This window comes from Lissotriton vulgaris, chromosome 12 (assembly GCF_964263255.1).
Source record: "Lissotriton vulgaris chromosome 12, aLisVul1.2, whole genome shotgun sequence".
Lineage (NCBI taxonomy): Eukaryota > Metazoa > Chordata > Amphibia > Caudata > Salamandridae > Lissotriton > Lissotriton vulgaris.
In genome coordinates this window covers 739,962,144-739,976,191 of record NC_141700.1, presented here as the reverse complement: position 1 = coordinate 739,976,191, position 14,048 = coordinate 739,962,144, and the positions used below count along the sequence as shown (strand labels likewise).

The following is a 14,048-nucleotide window of genomic DNA, read 5'->3' as shown; positions in this document are numbered from 1 at the left end:
CATACATGGCGGTTGAGACACATTTTCCTTTATAGATCTTTATCAATTCAGCAATTGGTCGTTTACCCAATTTTCTTTCGAAATTCAACATTCGTTTTTGTGAATAACAATTTTCGAAATAGTATTGCATTTGACAAGGAGCCCATTTTTTTCAAAAAAGATTCCCCAGTATGAAAAATAGTTGGTGAACTCTACTTTCTTGTCATTAATAAACATTTCTCAACATTTTTGTTAGTTGTGTTAAGTGAATTATTTATGATGTCCGGGTGTGAGGATTGTGAAACTGAGCGCTCAGGAATTAGGGAGCCCAAAAGTCCCTCTCCCGCCTTATTACCTTGGTTTAACGTCTCCTCCACTAGGTGTAGTTGCTTTTCTATGGCTACCATAGCTGCCGATAGATACTTCATTACCGAGTTTTGAGACCCCCCTGCCACCTTAATTGAACTCTCATCTTTTCTTTTACCCATCTCTCCTACTACGATTCAGAACAGTGTGCTTAACCTTCAGATAATTATTACACATGAATACGTGCCCCAATGAATTTCTCACTATTCAATACTGTATCGTCTCCCAAATTAGGCATGCAGGTATTCAGGGGCTTGTGACACTATATAACACTATATATGTTAAACAATAGTTCCATTGCACAAAAAAAACTGGTTGTTTTGTGATAGGTCATTTTGATGTCTCCACAATACGTTTTGGGTCCTTGCACGTTACAGCTACTTGGGCCACCCACACACGTGAGGTACCATTTTTATCAAAAGAGCTAGGGGACTGCTGGGTGATAGGAAGTGTGTGGCGGTCTGGTGATCCCTCAACTTTCTGAAAGTTAAGAAAATGTTGGGAGATCCATGCAGGCAACTCCCTCCCTGGGCTACTGTGGGTGTCTAGTTTTTAGCCATGTATGTTTCCCTAGATGGCCGCCGAGCCTGGGCATAATCCAATTGACCCTCCCCCGTGAAAAAGCAGGTTGTTTTGTGAATGGTAATTTTGATGTTTACACAATACGTTTTGGGCCATTCCCTGCGGGCACTTGGTCCACCCAAACAAGTGAGGTACCATTTCTATCGAGAGACTTTAGGGAATTCTGGGTGTGTCGAAGTTTGTGGATCCACACAGATTCCAGAACTTTCCATCACAGAAATGTGAGGAAAATGTTTGAGGTTTGCAAGGGATTCTAGGTAACAGAACCTGGTGAGAGTCACACAAGTCACCATATCCTGGATTCCTCTGGGTATCTAGTTTTAAAAAATGTAAACGTTTGCTACGTTTTCCTTAGGTGCTGGCTGAGTTAGGGTTAAAAAATCTACAGCTTGGCACATTGCAAAAAAAGGGTCAGTTTTCACTGGAAAAATGTGATGTGTCCATCTTGCGTTATGGGCCATTTCCTTTTGCTTACCGACACAAGTGAGGTAGCATTTTTATCAGGAGACTTATGGGAAAACAGAATAATAAAACAAGTTTTATGACCAATTGACTTTCTTTACATTTCTGCCTTCCAAATGTCAGACAATTTATAAATAAAGAATTCATTTTGTGTGGGTAACCACAATTTTGGAGATGTGCAAATATCCACTGCTTCTAAACTGCATTTTGTTCCCATTTAAAAAATATATAAGTTTCCTTGGTACCTATTTTTCACTCTTTATATTTTACCAAATTAATTGATATATACCCGGTTTACAATGAAAAAACATTGCAAGACACATCTCAGTTATTGGCTCTGGGTTACTCTGGTTCTTGGTGAACCTATTAGTCCCATATATCCCCACAACCAGAAGGGTCCAGCAGATGTAGCGTTATATTGCTTTAAAAGATCTATCATACTTAAAAGAAGTTACAGGTTAAAACGTTGGCACAAATGGCTGTCTTTCTCAACTTAATTTCAATATTTTTTATTTTCAACTGTTTCTAAAAATACTTTTCTGAAATAAATAGCTCTTTTGGTTCCATTACTGCTTTCACACCAATTTCTACCACTAACTGGAAGGAGGTTGAAAGCACAAACAATAACAAAAATAGGCTATGCCAAAACTGTGTTTTTGGACAATCGTCTGCCTGTCCCTGAAAGCTGAGAAGATGGTGATTTCAGCACCACAAACCTTTTGTTGATGCCATTTGCAGGGGATAAAAGAGACTCTTTCTCCTGAAGCACTTTTTCCCATTTTGTTTTTCAAAACGCAACATTTAGCTGTATTTTGGCTAAATTCTGGGTCCCCTCCAGCAAGATCCACAAACCCTGGGCATCTACAGAATCCTTAGGATGTTGGCAGAAAAGGACATCATTTTAGCGTGGATACCTTTTGTGAACAAAACGTTACAAGGGCCTAACTACCCCAAATATCCAAAAAAAGGCTTAGAACAGACGGAGAAAAGGCCTGGCAGCGAAAGGATTAACAATCCTCCAAGTTCATCTCTGTGTGAACTTGACCAGCATCAAGAATATCTTAAAAGTACTCCACTGTTTTCAATACACAAATGACTACATACAACCTAATAAATGCTCAACTACAAATGATGTGTGGGTAAAATTGCATAGTCCTAGATTGTACAAGCAAAATATTTTTCAGTGGAAAAGTAAGAAAAAAAACAAAATCCCATCCATTCTCCACTCTTCTCCCTCGGCCCTCATCCCTGCTGAGCAGTGACCATTGTGATACAAAGCCATTATGGCTGTCAGACTTCAGTTGTGTGGGTGTACCATAGGATTCCCCAATGTTCATCCAGGAAGAGGAGGGTGATGGTCACATCCATAGCATCCTCAAGTGATGTGGCTATATGATGTAAAGATCATGATGCATTCTGTACGCCGAGTGAGGGCTGAGAGCAAGTCAAGTCTGGCAGGAAAAAAAAACATAGATTAAACATTCTCATTCTAATCTGTAAACTGAAAGGCTGTGTGTGCCAAACAAATTGACATCTCAGCCCATTCCTAAGGGACCCAGGTGAGGAGTGTTATGCGTTGCACCATGGCTGAAAAATCTAAGGGAGGGCTCTGTCCACCTGTAGCTCATAACTCGGCTCAAGTCAGTGCTCTGTGTGGGCTTTGTAGTCATAAGTATTTGTGAGGCCCTGGGCAGCTGTCCACGGGCAGCATCAGCACGTACTGGCACAAAGCATCCACCCTGAATTAAATCTACTCTACACCAGTGTTTCCCAAACTGGGGTCCGCGGACCCCCAGGGGTCCATGACACATTCCCAGGGGGTCCGCAGGCAACAGTTTTAAAAGCACAGAAATGTTTCTTGTATAATTAGCAGCTTTCCAGCAACAATAAAAGTGTCAAGATTATAAATAAATGCCAGTGATTAATATACCTGCTGGAGTGGCAGCTTTGACTAATGTAGCACAGAGGGTTAATGTGCCTACTGCAAATAACGTGTAACATGCATTTTAAAAAGCAGTATTTTATGTGCATAGGTTCGTGGTTACTGTTTTTGTCACAGATTCTTTCGTTACTGTGCACTTCATAAGTGACAATCGTAATGTAGCAGAGGGACCTATAAACTGTCATCAAAGAGCTGCTTGAAAACTGCATGGTACCAGTTAGTAACTTATGTTTTTTCCCAGTTAGTCATTATCCTGATGCTGCTAAAAAAGATTTATTTGGGTAGAAATACATTTTTAATGTTAAAGTCAGTGCTAGCCACTGTGTTATGTTCTGAATCCTGAGTTTGTGCTTTTCCAGATGAAGCACTCTTTAAACATTTTATATACACACTGATTTACATGTATGATTCAATGTCTATATGTTTGTGATGTAAAGTGCTCTGACATCCTACAATGGTATGAGAGGTGCTATAAAACAAATGAAATACATGTGACAGAGGGGCTATTACTTCAATATAAAATACTAAGGGCCAGATCCGTTTTTAAATGCCCGAACGGGTTCGCAGACCCGTTTGCGCATGCATGTACATTGCCTATTTTGCGAGTCGAAATTTGTTTGCGACTCGCTCAATAGGTTTTGCAACTTGCCATTTGAAAGGGGTATTCCCTTCCAAATAGCGAGTCTCAAAACCATGTACAAATGTTTTGTGGTCGGAAAAAACACTTGCCATTACCACCTACTTCAAGTAGGTGGTAATGCATTCGCAAATGGGAAGGGGTCCTCAGGGGACACCTTAGAAAATGAAACGAAAACGTTTCACTTTTTTTTTAAAAAGCATAGTAAGCGGGCTGCATTTATGTTTTTTTTAAACTGCATTATTTAAAAGCAGTCCCAGACACGGTGGCCAGCACAGCCCAGCAGGCCACCACACCTGGGAGGGCAGGCATTCCCAACGGGCTCGCAAATTGTGAGAGGCTCATTAATATTAAGGAACCTCGCAATTTGCGACCACATTGGGAATCCCAAACAGTGTTAAACACACTGTCTTACATTTCATTTAGCAACTCGCAATTTGCCACTTGCAATGTACTGTCAATTGCGAGGCGCTAAATGAAATGGTCGTACATCTGGCCCCAAAATCGTTAGTACTTTGAGTATTTGTTTTGTGTGCACACATGTGTATTTTTTTGAATTACTGTTTTAATATTTGAAATTTAACTCATACAAATTGCTTGGGGGTCCACGGCTTCCAGGGGTGACTCAATGGGGGTCCTCAGGAGTCAAACGTTTGGGAACCACTGCTCTACACTACTCCAGATACCAAAGATTGAGGTCAGTCTGCTTGCATGAACTGAGCCAAGAATAAGATTGTTGCCATGGATTGTCATGTCCACAGGGCAATTTGATGTACATCAAAAATACCCTTTAAAATGTATAGACGTTGGATAAATGTATGAAACATAGATGACACACTTAGATCATGCAGCACCCACCAGTATCTCCGAACAAGTACATGACGTATCTTAGACACAATAAGCACAATCTACTCCTGACAGTATTGCAACAATTCCTAATCCCTATGGAGCTAGGTTACATTAGAGTCACCTAACTGATATGACTATCACAGCCTTTGGCAAATACAAACTCACTGCCATCTTAGTTACAATGTTATGTGTGTCATATCATATCTCAGAATCATCATATGCCTGAAACAACAATATTTAGAACAAGTGCCTATATGTGAAATGCACTAGCAAGTTTCTCATTTCTGTGGAAAAGGTAAACACATACTCATGATACACATCCCTATGACTCCACACAACCAAACCGTTGTCAAACTAAAATGCACAATAGGGATTCTCAAAGGAACAAGATAAAGCTTGTCACAATGAAACAAACAATTAGAATAAACCACAAAACCATAAACCACAAGTATTATGCATTGTGTCTTGGCAACAGTTAGCTTATCACACATCTTCTATGGCTGGGATGACACACTCAACTTCACTTATCTCACAAATACTCATTGAAAACATTAGCCTGGGATAGGCCTACATCCCATATCCTGCTGTTTTTCATACTCTAGTCGGGTGCATCATGTCTCTGGGTGTATTAGCAAATACAGGGCCATGTGTACCCCAATAGAGAATCCAAAGGATCATCACATAAGCATAACGTGGATTATTTCCAGTTCACAGATTAGGGAAATGCTCAGACTCTCACACTCTAACTGTGGCATAAGGTTAGATTGATATGTACATTACAACACTAGGTGCCAGATGTGCAACCGTTTTTTACAGTTACAAAGGGTTTTTATCCCTAATCAATTAGCGACTCACAAAATATGGTTAGTGGCTCACTATTAGGAAGGGGCATTCCAAGGGTTTCCCTTTGTAATAGCGACTCCAAAACCAATGTATGGATGTTATGTGACTGCGATTGTGGTTGCCAAACACTCACAGTTTACCACCCTTCTCAGAAGGGTGGTAAGGTACTCGCAAGATTTGGCATCTGGATAGAAAAGCATCTGCTTCTTTGTGAATTTTTCAAGGGTGGGACAGCCAAAAGTGGGTTGAAAAGGCCAATGTAGGGATATGATGGTGTCATTAGGCCCTGCCAAAATGGGTTCCCTGAGGACTTGGACACCTTAGCTTGAACTTACATTTACATTTTTGTAAATGCACAATAGCAAACCTGGATCGTGTGTGCCTGGCCTTCATGGACCTTTCTTGCACATCAATCAATAAAATGTTGGCAAATGTTGCTAATAATAGGGTTGGATGATATATTAGTGCACTTTCTTGCTGATTTACATAGAGATTTGCAAGCTATGCAGCCAATACTGCCATTTTTAAACTAGAGCAAGAAGTGTGTCTGCGTTGTGTCCTTGCTCCCATTTTGTTTCTTTTATAGTTTAATCACCCAAACAAGTATTTTGTACAAAATAATCTGGACATGCCAAAAAATTAAAGGTCCATAGTGGTCCCGGCCTTATTGCATTTGGACAACGCACTTTTAATGGCATGCACCCCTAAGAGGCTGCAGCTATTGGTTGGAGCTTTCTGAAAATTCATGTCTGTTTTAGATTTGGATACTAATGTTAACAAATCCCAACTGATGGTATGAGGCTTCTTTGTGAGATTTCTCTATAGACGGTAATAAATTGATGAAGGTCTCTCAGCTCCCGGGTTAGGAATTATTTTTGACTCTTCTGCCTTGTGGAGTCAAAACCTTTCTGTCAAGTATGAAAATTGAGACAGTTGGAGGAATCTCTGTTTAATCTATTGTCCGCAATTGGAAATTGCTACATTACTCAAAATATGTAAGAGACCATGTGTGCCCGTGGCACCAACACTGGCGCAGGACACTGGAGCTATGCCAATAATGTTGGTTTTGTTAAAATAGAATCATTATCTTCGATGATTTTTGGTATTTACTCCTTCTAGCTCCATCTACATATGCCATGAAGAGCTGGGACCTTTTTATTTAGATGATTCTTTTAAACTTGCCTCGTATGTCATTTGGCTCTCTGTTTGGCACAAGGCACATGCAAATCTAAACTGACTTACCATCAGTGACTGCTTAAGTTGTGATGAGGGCCTTAGTCAGCCATGGTCCGTGCAGGTAACTGCTGTGGGGTGGTGAGGCTGTGCGAGGGGGGATTTCAAGGGGCAATGCAGAGGGAAAATTAAATAAATAATTAATTTTCTCTCGGCATCGTCCCTCGAAATCCCCCCTCACGCGGCCCCAACGCCCCGCTGCTGTTACCTGCATGGACTGCGGCTGGCCTTAACCCCTTCACAGCTGGGCAAATCCCCCTGCTGTGCTGGGGGGCGGGGGTATGCACAGCGCCCCCGTGTTCATGAGCCACGGTGGTCGTGTGCTCATGACGAGCTCAGCTCGTCATGACCACACCCGTTTCTTTAGAACGCCCGCACAGCAGGGGAATTTGCCCAGCATGCGAGCATTCTAACAGTCATGACGAGCTCAGCTCGTCATGACCACACCCGTTTCTTTAGAACGCCCGCACAGCAGGGGAATTTGCCCAGCATGCGAGCATTCTAACGATCATGACGAGCTCAGCTCGTCGTGAGCACACAAGCACCGTGGCTCATGACGAGCTGAGCTCGTCATGATACTTGAAAGTGTTAATATTCCTTGTCTTTCATATTTTAAGACAGCCTTGGAGGCTTTGAGGCTGCTTACGTTTTTACCAACCCTTCTACCATTCAGTCAGATAACCTGAAAGTAAACAATTCTTTCTGGATAAAAAGAGCTTGGTTAGGAAAAGTGAGGAACTAACTATGGGCCATATGTACAAAGCTATTTTGCATTTCTTAATGTACCAACTCTCTATTTTAGTATGTTAAGAATTTCTAAATAGCCTTTGGGCATGTACACACAAATAAAATATACTATTTCTACCCAGTCGTAGTTTGGTATTCCCAAAATAGGATATCGCAAACAGGGATTTCCTATTTGCGATTTCCTATGCACATATACAAAACATTTCCTAAATGCAAATTAGGCATTTAGGAAATGCTGTTACTGTCAACTCCAAGTCAATGCTAAGCGTGTACAATTTAAAAAAATTAACCTAAAATGCATTTTTCCAGTGCCATTGAGGGTCCACCTCCCCTTAGGGCAATTGAGCGCTCTACATGAGCACTACTTTTTTCCCCCTTTTAATAGAGGGGGAGCCTATGGCTCATGGGTAGGAATGCTTTTGCATTCCCAGGTTTGCAAATTCCTATTAGTTTGGAAATACATCACCATTCATACCTATGGGCCATGGCCTATAGGAACGAAGGGTTAGCATTTCCTAACTCAGTAGGAATCGCTTTTAGGAAATTGCTATTTTTGAACATTGCATTTCCCTAATAGCGATTTATTTGGATTCACTATGCAGATAATGCAAAATGGAAGTTTTGTACATATGGCCCTAAATCTGCAGTTCTTTTACAGACAACTCCGGGAATTGCTCCCTATTTATTATAAGCTGCATGAAAATGGGAAAGAGCTTTTGGATACAATTCTGGATAAAATGTCATTCTATTTTAGCACTATTACCAGGGTTTAAATGAGGCCTCAAGTGAGACACAGTGCTCAATTAATCATACACAAACAAAAAACCTTTCCTCTGTTGATCTGCAGACACTCTCTGTTCCGTTTAGTGTTAGTTTTTTTTTGATGCAGTTTAATTTGGGAAACTCAACAAAAAGGTATGGGGCAATGCTCTGTGCAAACTCATTTATCTAGTTGCTAACCTAACCTCCAAACCTCGTTATACCTACTTAATATGAGATCATTTCAAGTATTGTTAAAATCTGGGAGCCACATAAGCAGTATTTGCTTGTTGGTTTTGTCTAGGTTTAATTATAATCCCTTCTCATAATATAATTGCATAAGTACGGATTGCTCTCTTTCTTTGATGTACAATGCCAGAATAGTAAATGCACCAACACTAGACAGTGGGTCAATGTGCATTCAGAGAACTTTTAATATGCTTAATGAAACTCATCAAATAAATGTAAACCTGGTTTTATATATACTACTTATAGTCTATTATATATGTTTGACTTTACAAGGCATATCATGATCTGTACCAATTTTTATAGTTGCATAAATAGATGTTCAGGTGATTGTGACTGTTAATCATTACCTTTGGAATGCTCATTCTATATACAATATGCTTTTTTTTCAAAAGAACAAGTTCAGTGTACCTGCCATGGCTGGAAGTCTGTATTGTCACCACAGTTTTTATCCATCAATGCAGATTCACTGTTGCAGAATAGCAGATTCTGTAGCGCCCATGCAGTTGCATAAACAGCATTATATACATTGTAAGCAACTCTTGAATTGGATACAAGGGTGTAGTCATTATGAAGTCCCTCCAGATTCTCCTCTCCAGTGCACAGTATGGAACTGTTACCCAAAGAGGAATTGTGAGGTTGATGGTCAGGCCACTTGCATCCAAACACTTCTTCCCAAAACTTTCCGATAAATCCATTTGTTGTTGATCTTGAGGGATGAATACTGGTGAGATGCTGTTCAAATCCTGGCATAGGTCCACTACGAATTGCAAACCCTATGGTACCAGAAAGCAATCTTCTGTATTTAGCCATCAAAAGAGGGGCAGAGGTAGACCAAGCTTCACTGGCTATCCACGTCTTCCCAGTCACATTGTGTGCCACCATCTCATCTATCAATGGAATCAACCCAGCGTCACTGCAGAAGATGACAACAGCATCAGCAGTCGAGCTCTTGATAACCTGTATAATGTGCAGGGCATTTCTGTCTGCTTGGTTTAACACAATGTTTTCTGAGAAGGCGATGCAAACCTCAGTTTTAGCAAGCTCTTGCCTTAATTTCTGAACTCCTTGTTGCCCATAGTCGTTGTCTTCAATTAAAAGGCCTACCCAAGTCCAGCCGAAGTGCACCAGTAACTGTGCCAGTCCATGGGATTGGAAATCATCACTTGGAATAGTCCGGAAAAAAGAGGGGAACTGGTTATGGTCACTCAAGGAAGGACTTGATGAGGAATGGCTGATCTGCATAAGGCAAAAATCATTTTGTTGAAGCTTAACAGCAAGTCTTGATCTTTGGAAATTATCCTCTATTTCCACTGTATCTATCAATCAATATTTTCGAAGTCTATCATCTATGACTATAAAATAATGATTGTTTGTGAAATGACTATTGGTAACTCACTTTTACATTTATTACACAGTACTGGTAACAACAATTGGTAATGTACAGTTGATTAAAGTGATTTTAGAAGTGTTGTCTAGGACCCCAGTCAAAGTTGATCTTCTCTTTAAACATTTTTGGTTGATAATGATAGTCACTGGTCTATTCATCGTGTATTGTATTGGAGCATCTGTGTGGTGCTTTGTTACGTTTCATACAGGTGCCCGATTTAGGCTCAGGTAGCAACCAGACCTTTCACATATAGTTCCTCTTCCATTACACTACATAACTGTTCTTAGTACTGACCTTTTACCTAGTTATGGTAATGCCTAAATGACATGAGGTTTGCTCTGAAAAACTAGTATCACCCATTATGCATGAGGATTCTTTGAATCACAGTAGGACTACCATCTCCTGCATAATAACTATGTATAAGGGTCATACCTTCCATCATCCCAGTCCGACATGACACAGCAAGGTATATCCCCTGGGGATACAGCTTTGGGTATATAAACATCATACCTCTGCTGAGGCAGGAGAGAATAAAAGTCCATGCTAACACACTGTCATGATTCTCTGAGGTTTTTGCATGCAGACACTCCAGCACGGAGTGGTCTGACATCCCTTGTAGTGTGTCCATCTCGAAACCAAGATAGGGTCCCACAGTCTCTCAATCTAGGTAATAGGGTTGGCTTTATCCTAGGGGGATTCTTGGCTCCACACCTAAATACATGCTAGGTACACGTAGGAACATCTAGTTAGGGTTTCATCTTACGCATTATTAATATCATGTATTTATATACCTGCCTGTATTCAGTGTTTCAGCACAATGGTAGGAATCTACCATCCATTTACTCTGTTGGTGCATACAATCATTTATATCTGTTTCTGTCTTATCGTTGTTTCAGCACACCTATTTTACATTAGAATGACGCTGGTTCAATACATGCTTGCTGAAAAACATCTGAACCATCTATTCTATGTATTTCCCTAAGACAAAGTGAGCACAAGTGACTGAACGAGAAGTAGTGTACTGTTTCCACAATCCCTGACGGGACAGAGTTGTCATGTTTGATAGTTGCCAAGAACTATTCTCTCCTTGGTGCAGTGCACTTCAATGAACATAATTATGAATTATTATGGAGGGTTTGAGAACAAACACATTCATGCATATCTATATTCCAACTTATTTAGAATGTAATCTGCCTCTTTGATTGTATGATTGGGGCCAGACAGGTTTCAGTGATCTCTACCATCATGGTGATTATTAAATATTCTTATATGTACAGAGATCAAGTTCTGAAGATTTGGTATCTGGATAGAAATGTATCTGCTTCTTTGTGAATTTGTCAAGGGTGGGACAGTCAAAAGTGGGTTGAAAAGGCCAATGTAGGGATATGATGGCATTGTGTGAGTTCACATTGGTAGGCTAAGAAGCTGCAATCTGAGCTTTCTGCTATTTCCTTTGAGTCTGAGCATCAGCAAAATCTTTATTCAGCCTAATAAAATCCCAAACCATATACAGATCATATTAATACATAATTTACTAAAAGTCAAAAACATAATAAATTCAAATTAGTAAAGCAGTTCATGTTCTAAAACACATCAGTTGGGGGGCGTGGCCAAGATGGCGGGCTGAGAGGACGCACTCGCCGAGAGCTCCCGAGCCCCTGGAAACCCTGCACCGCTTATATCCGCTGATCCCCCCCGGATCGAGCGGTAACCACACCTGGTGATCCCCGCGGTGGTGTGGAGCAGTCGGCGAGTCCCAGGTGTCCCGCCGCGGTGGTGATTCCGGCCGGACACCGCCTGAAACGGCGCCCGCTGAGCGACTTGTGGGAAGCCCGAGAGCCGCGAGACCTTCAGGCTTGGGGTCCCGGCGGCGTGATCCGGCGACTGCGAGTGGCCTGTCGGAGACCCTGCGCTGCGGCGATCGAGTGGGTGCTGAGGCGGCCTTTGCCGGCGGAGCGGAGCCGAGCGGAGAACGGCGACGGAGGCGTAGCTGGCCTACGACTACTACGCAAGACCGGGGCTCGAGAACGCCTGCTCCACGTGGTTGCTCCGGCCCACCCCTGGCCGTGGCGGAGTAGAGTTGCGCCTCCGGAGTACTTGCACGCCCAGGCGAGCCGGCCCCAGTTGTCACTCACCCTGCAGGCCTGCCCTTCGACTGTGTGCATTGCATTTGGACCCGTGACGGAGGTAGGCCTCGTTCCCTGGGCGTTGGCCCCATTGACTGTAATGGGCGGCCATTTTGGAGACCTCGGACCGGTCGCCCAGCCTTGATCCGGGCCTCAGCGCTGCAGTGCTTCCTGACCGACGACGGAGTGCTCGACCGGCTCAGCTGCCTTGACCTTAGGCGCCTCTTTACCAAGCTGCGGCCATCGGTGACTCCCGCTCGCCAAGATGTCGAATGCCAGGGGTCAGAGGAGGGGCGACCGAACTTTGCCGGACATGTTGGGACGTGGTGCCCTGCGAAGCGGGGGGAGCCAGGCCGCCCCGAGCTCCCCGGCCCATTCCAGAGGCGCTGACGGCGGAGAGCCCCCAGTGACTCGATCGTTCCTGGAATCGCTGTTTAGCTCCTTGAGGGAGGATTTTCAGACTTTGAAGCAAGAGGTGGCCGGAGAGGTCCGGGAAGTCCGGAGAGAAGTGGACTCCCTGGGGGAGCGAGTTAATACTGTGGAGGAGGCTGGTCATTCCAGAGATGAAGAGATCACCCACCTGCAGCAGGAGGTCCTGCGGCTGCGGGAGCAACAGATTGAGCTGCAGGCCCACGCCGAAGACCTCGAAAACCGGTCCAGGCGGAACAATATCAGGGTCCGGGGCGTCCCGTCCAACGAGGAGGGTGACGAAGTGACTGCCTACCTGGAGGCCTTCTTCCGCGCAATTTTGGGGGAGTCGGAGGACTTTCAAGTCCGTATCGACAGGGCGCACAGGGTGGGCCGCCCTCGCAGAGCCTCGGCGCCCCCCCCCGGACATTTTGGCCTTTCTGCCGGACTTCCCCCTGAAGGAGCGGATTCTCCGCGAGGCATGGAGGCAGCAGCCTTTCCGCTTTAGAGATCACTCGGTGGCCTTCTATCAAGATTTATCCACGGTCACGCTGCAGAAGAGGAAATCTTTCAAAATTGCCACGGACTTCCTTCGGGAGCATGAAACGCAGTACTCTTGGGGGCACCCCTTCCGTTTGATCTTCCGGTGGAACGGGACACTGCACCAGCTCCGGTCCCTCCAGGATGTCTGCGCCGTACTGGGAATCACGGCCTCGGATGCAGACACCCCGGCGCCGCGCCGCAGGCGAAGCACTCGAGATGGTTGGCAGCAGATCGGGGAGAGGCGCTCCCCTCCACCGGAACGACCTGACTCGCCCACGATTCGGGCGGACATGTCGAGCGCTATCCAGGAGGCCTCCAGAGCAACAGCGAACAGTGATGTGGCCTTGACGGCCTGAACGTACTCCGGGGGGAGTCTACATTAGCTTTTCATCATTGCAGGTGCGAGGGTTCCGGGGGTAGGGGGGGGGCGGGGGTGCTGGTGGTGGTGGCTGGACGTCCACTTAATCGACTTTCCACGGCCTTGTCCGATAAGGACCAGACTGGGACAATGACTTTTTTGAATGGCTTGAGAAGCGGGGGGTGGGAAGGGGAGTTGCAGGGGAATGTTTCGAGTTGGGGGGTTTGTTGGGGGGATGGGAGTTTGGGGCAGAGTGGAGCTGGGGGTGTGAAGTTTCGGGGGACAGGGGGGATCCACTCAGTTGGGGGGTTTTGGGGTTCGGGGACTGTACTGTGCCGTAGGGGTGTTTGCTCTCGCTGTGTGCTGAGGTTTCTTGTTGTGGCCTCTGTGTTTCGCCCGCTGGGCCTTGCCCGCCTTCATGTGCATTTCTGGGGTTCCCCTCCTTGATGGCTCTTAAAGTTGTTACTCTGAATGTGAAGGGGCTGAATAACCCGGTTAAAAGGCGGGCCGTCCTGTCTCTGTTGGAGAACTCTCAGGCCGACATCTGCCTACTGCAGGAGACCCTTGTGGGACACCCC

The 14,048-nt window shown here is 44.2% G+C and overlaps 1 protein-coding gene across 1 annotated transcript in view; it reads right to left on the bottom strand.

Moving 5' to 3' along the window:
• LOC147678478 (extracellular calcium-sensing receptor-like) overlaps nt 1-14,048 on the bottom strand; it is a 118,358-nt gene that overhangs the window by 65,528 nt on the left and 38,782 nt on the right. Inside the window, exon 3 of the mRNA XM_086945656.1 lies at nt 9,057-9,884. Within this exon, the coding sequence (XP_086801782.1) occupies nt 9,057-9,884 (828 nt within the window). The remainder of the gene's footprint in view (nt 1-9,056; nt 9,885-14,048) is intronic.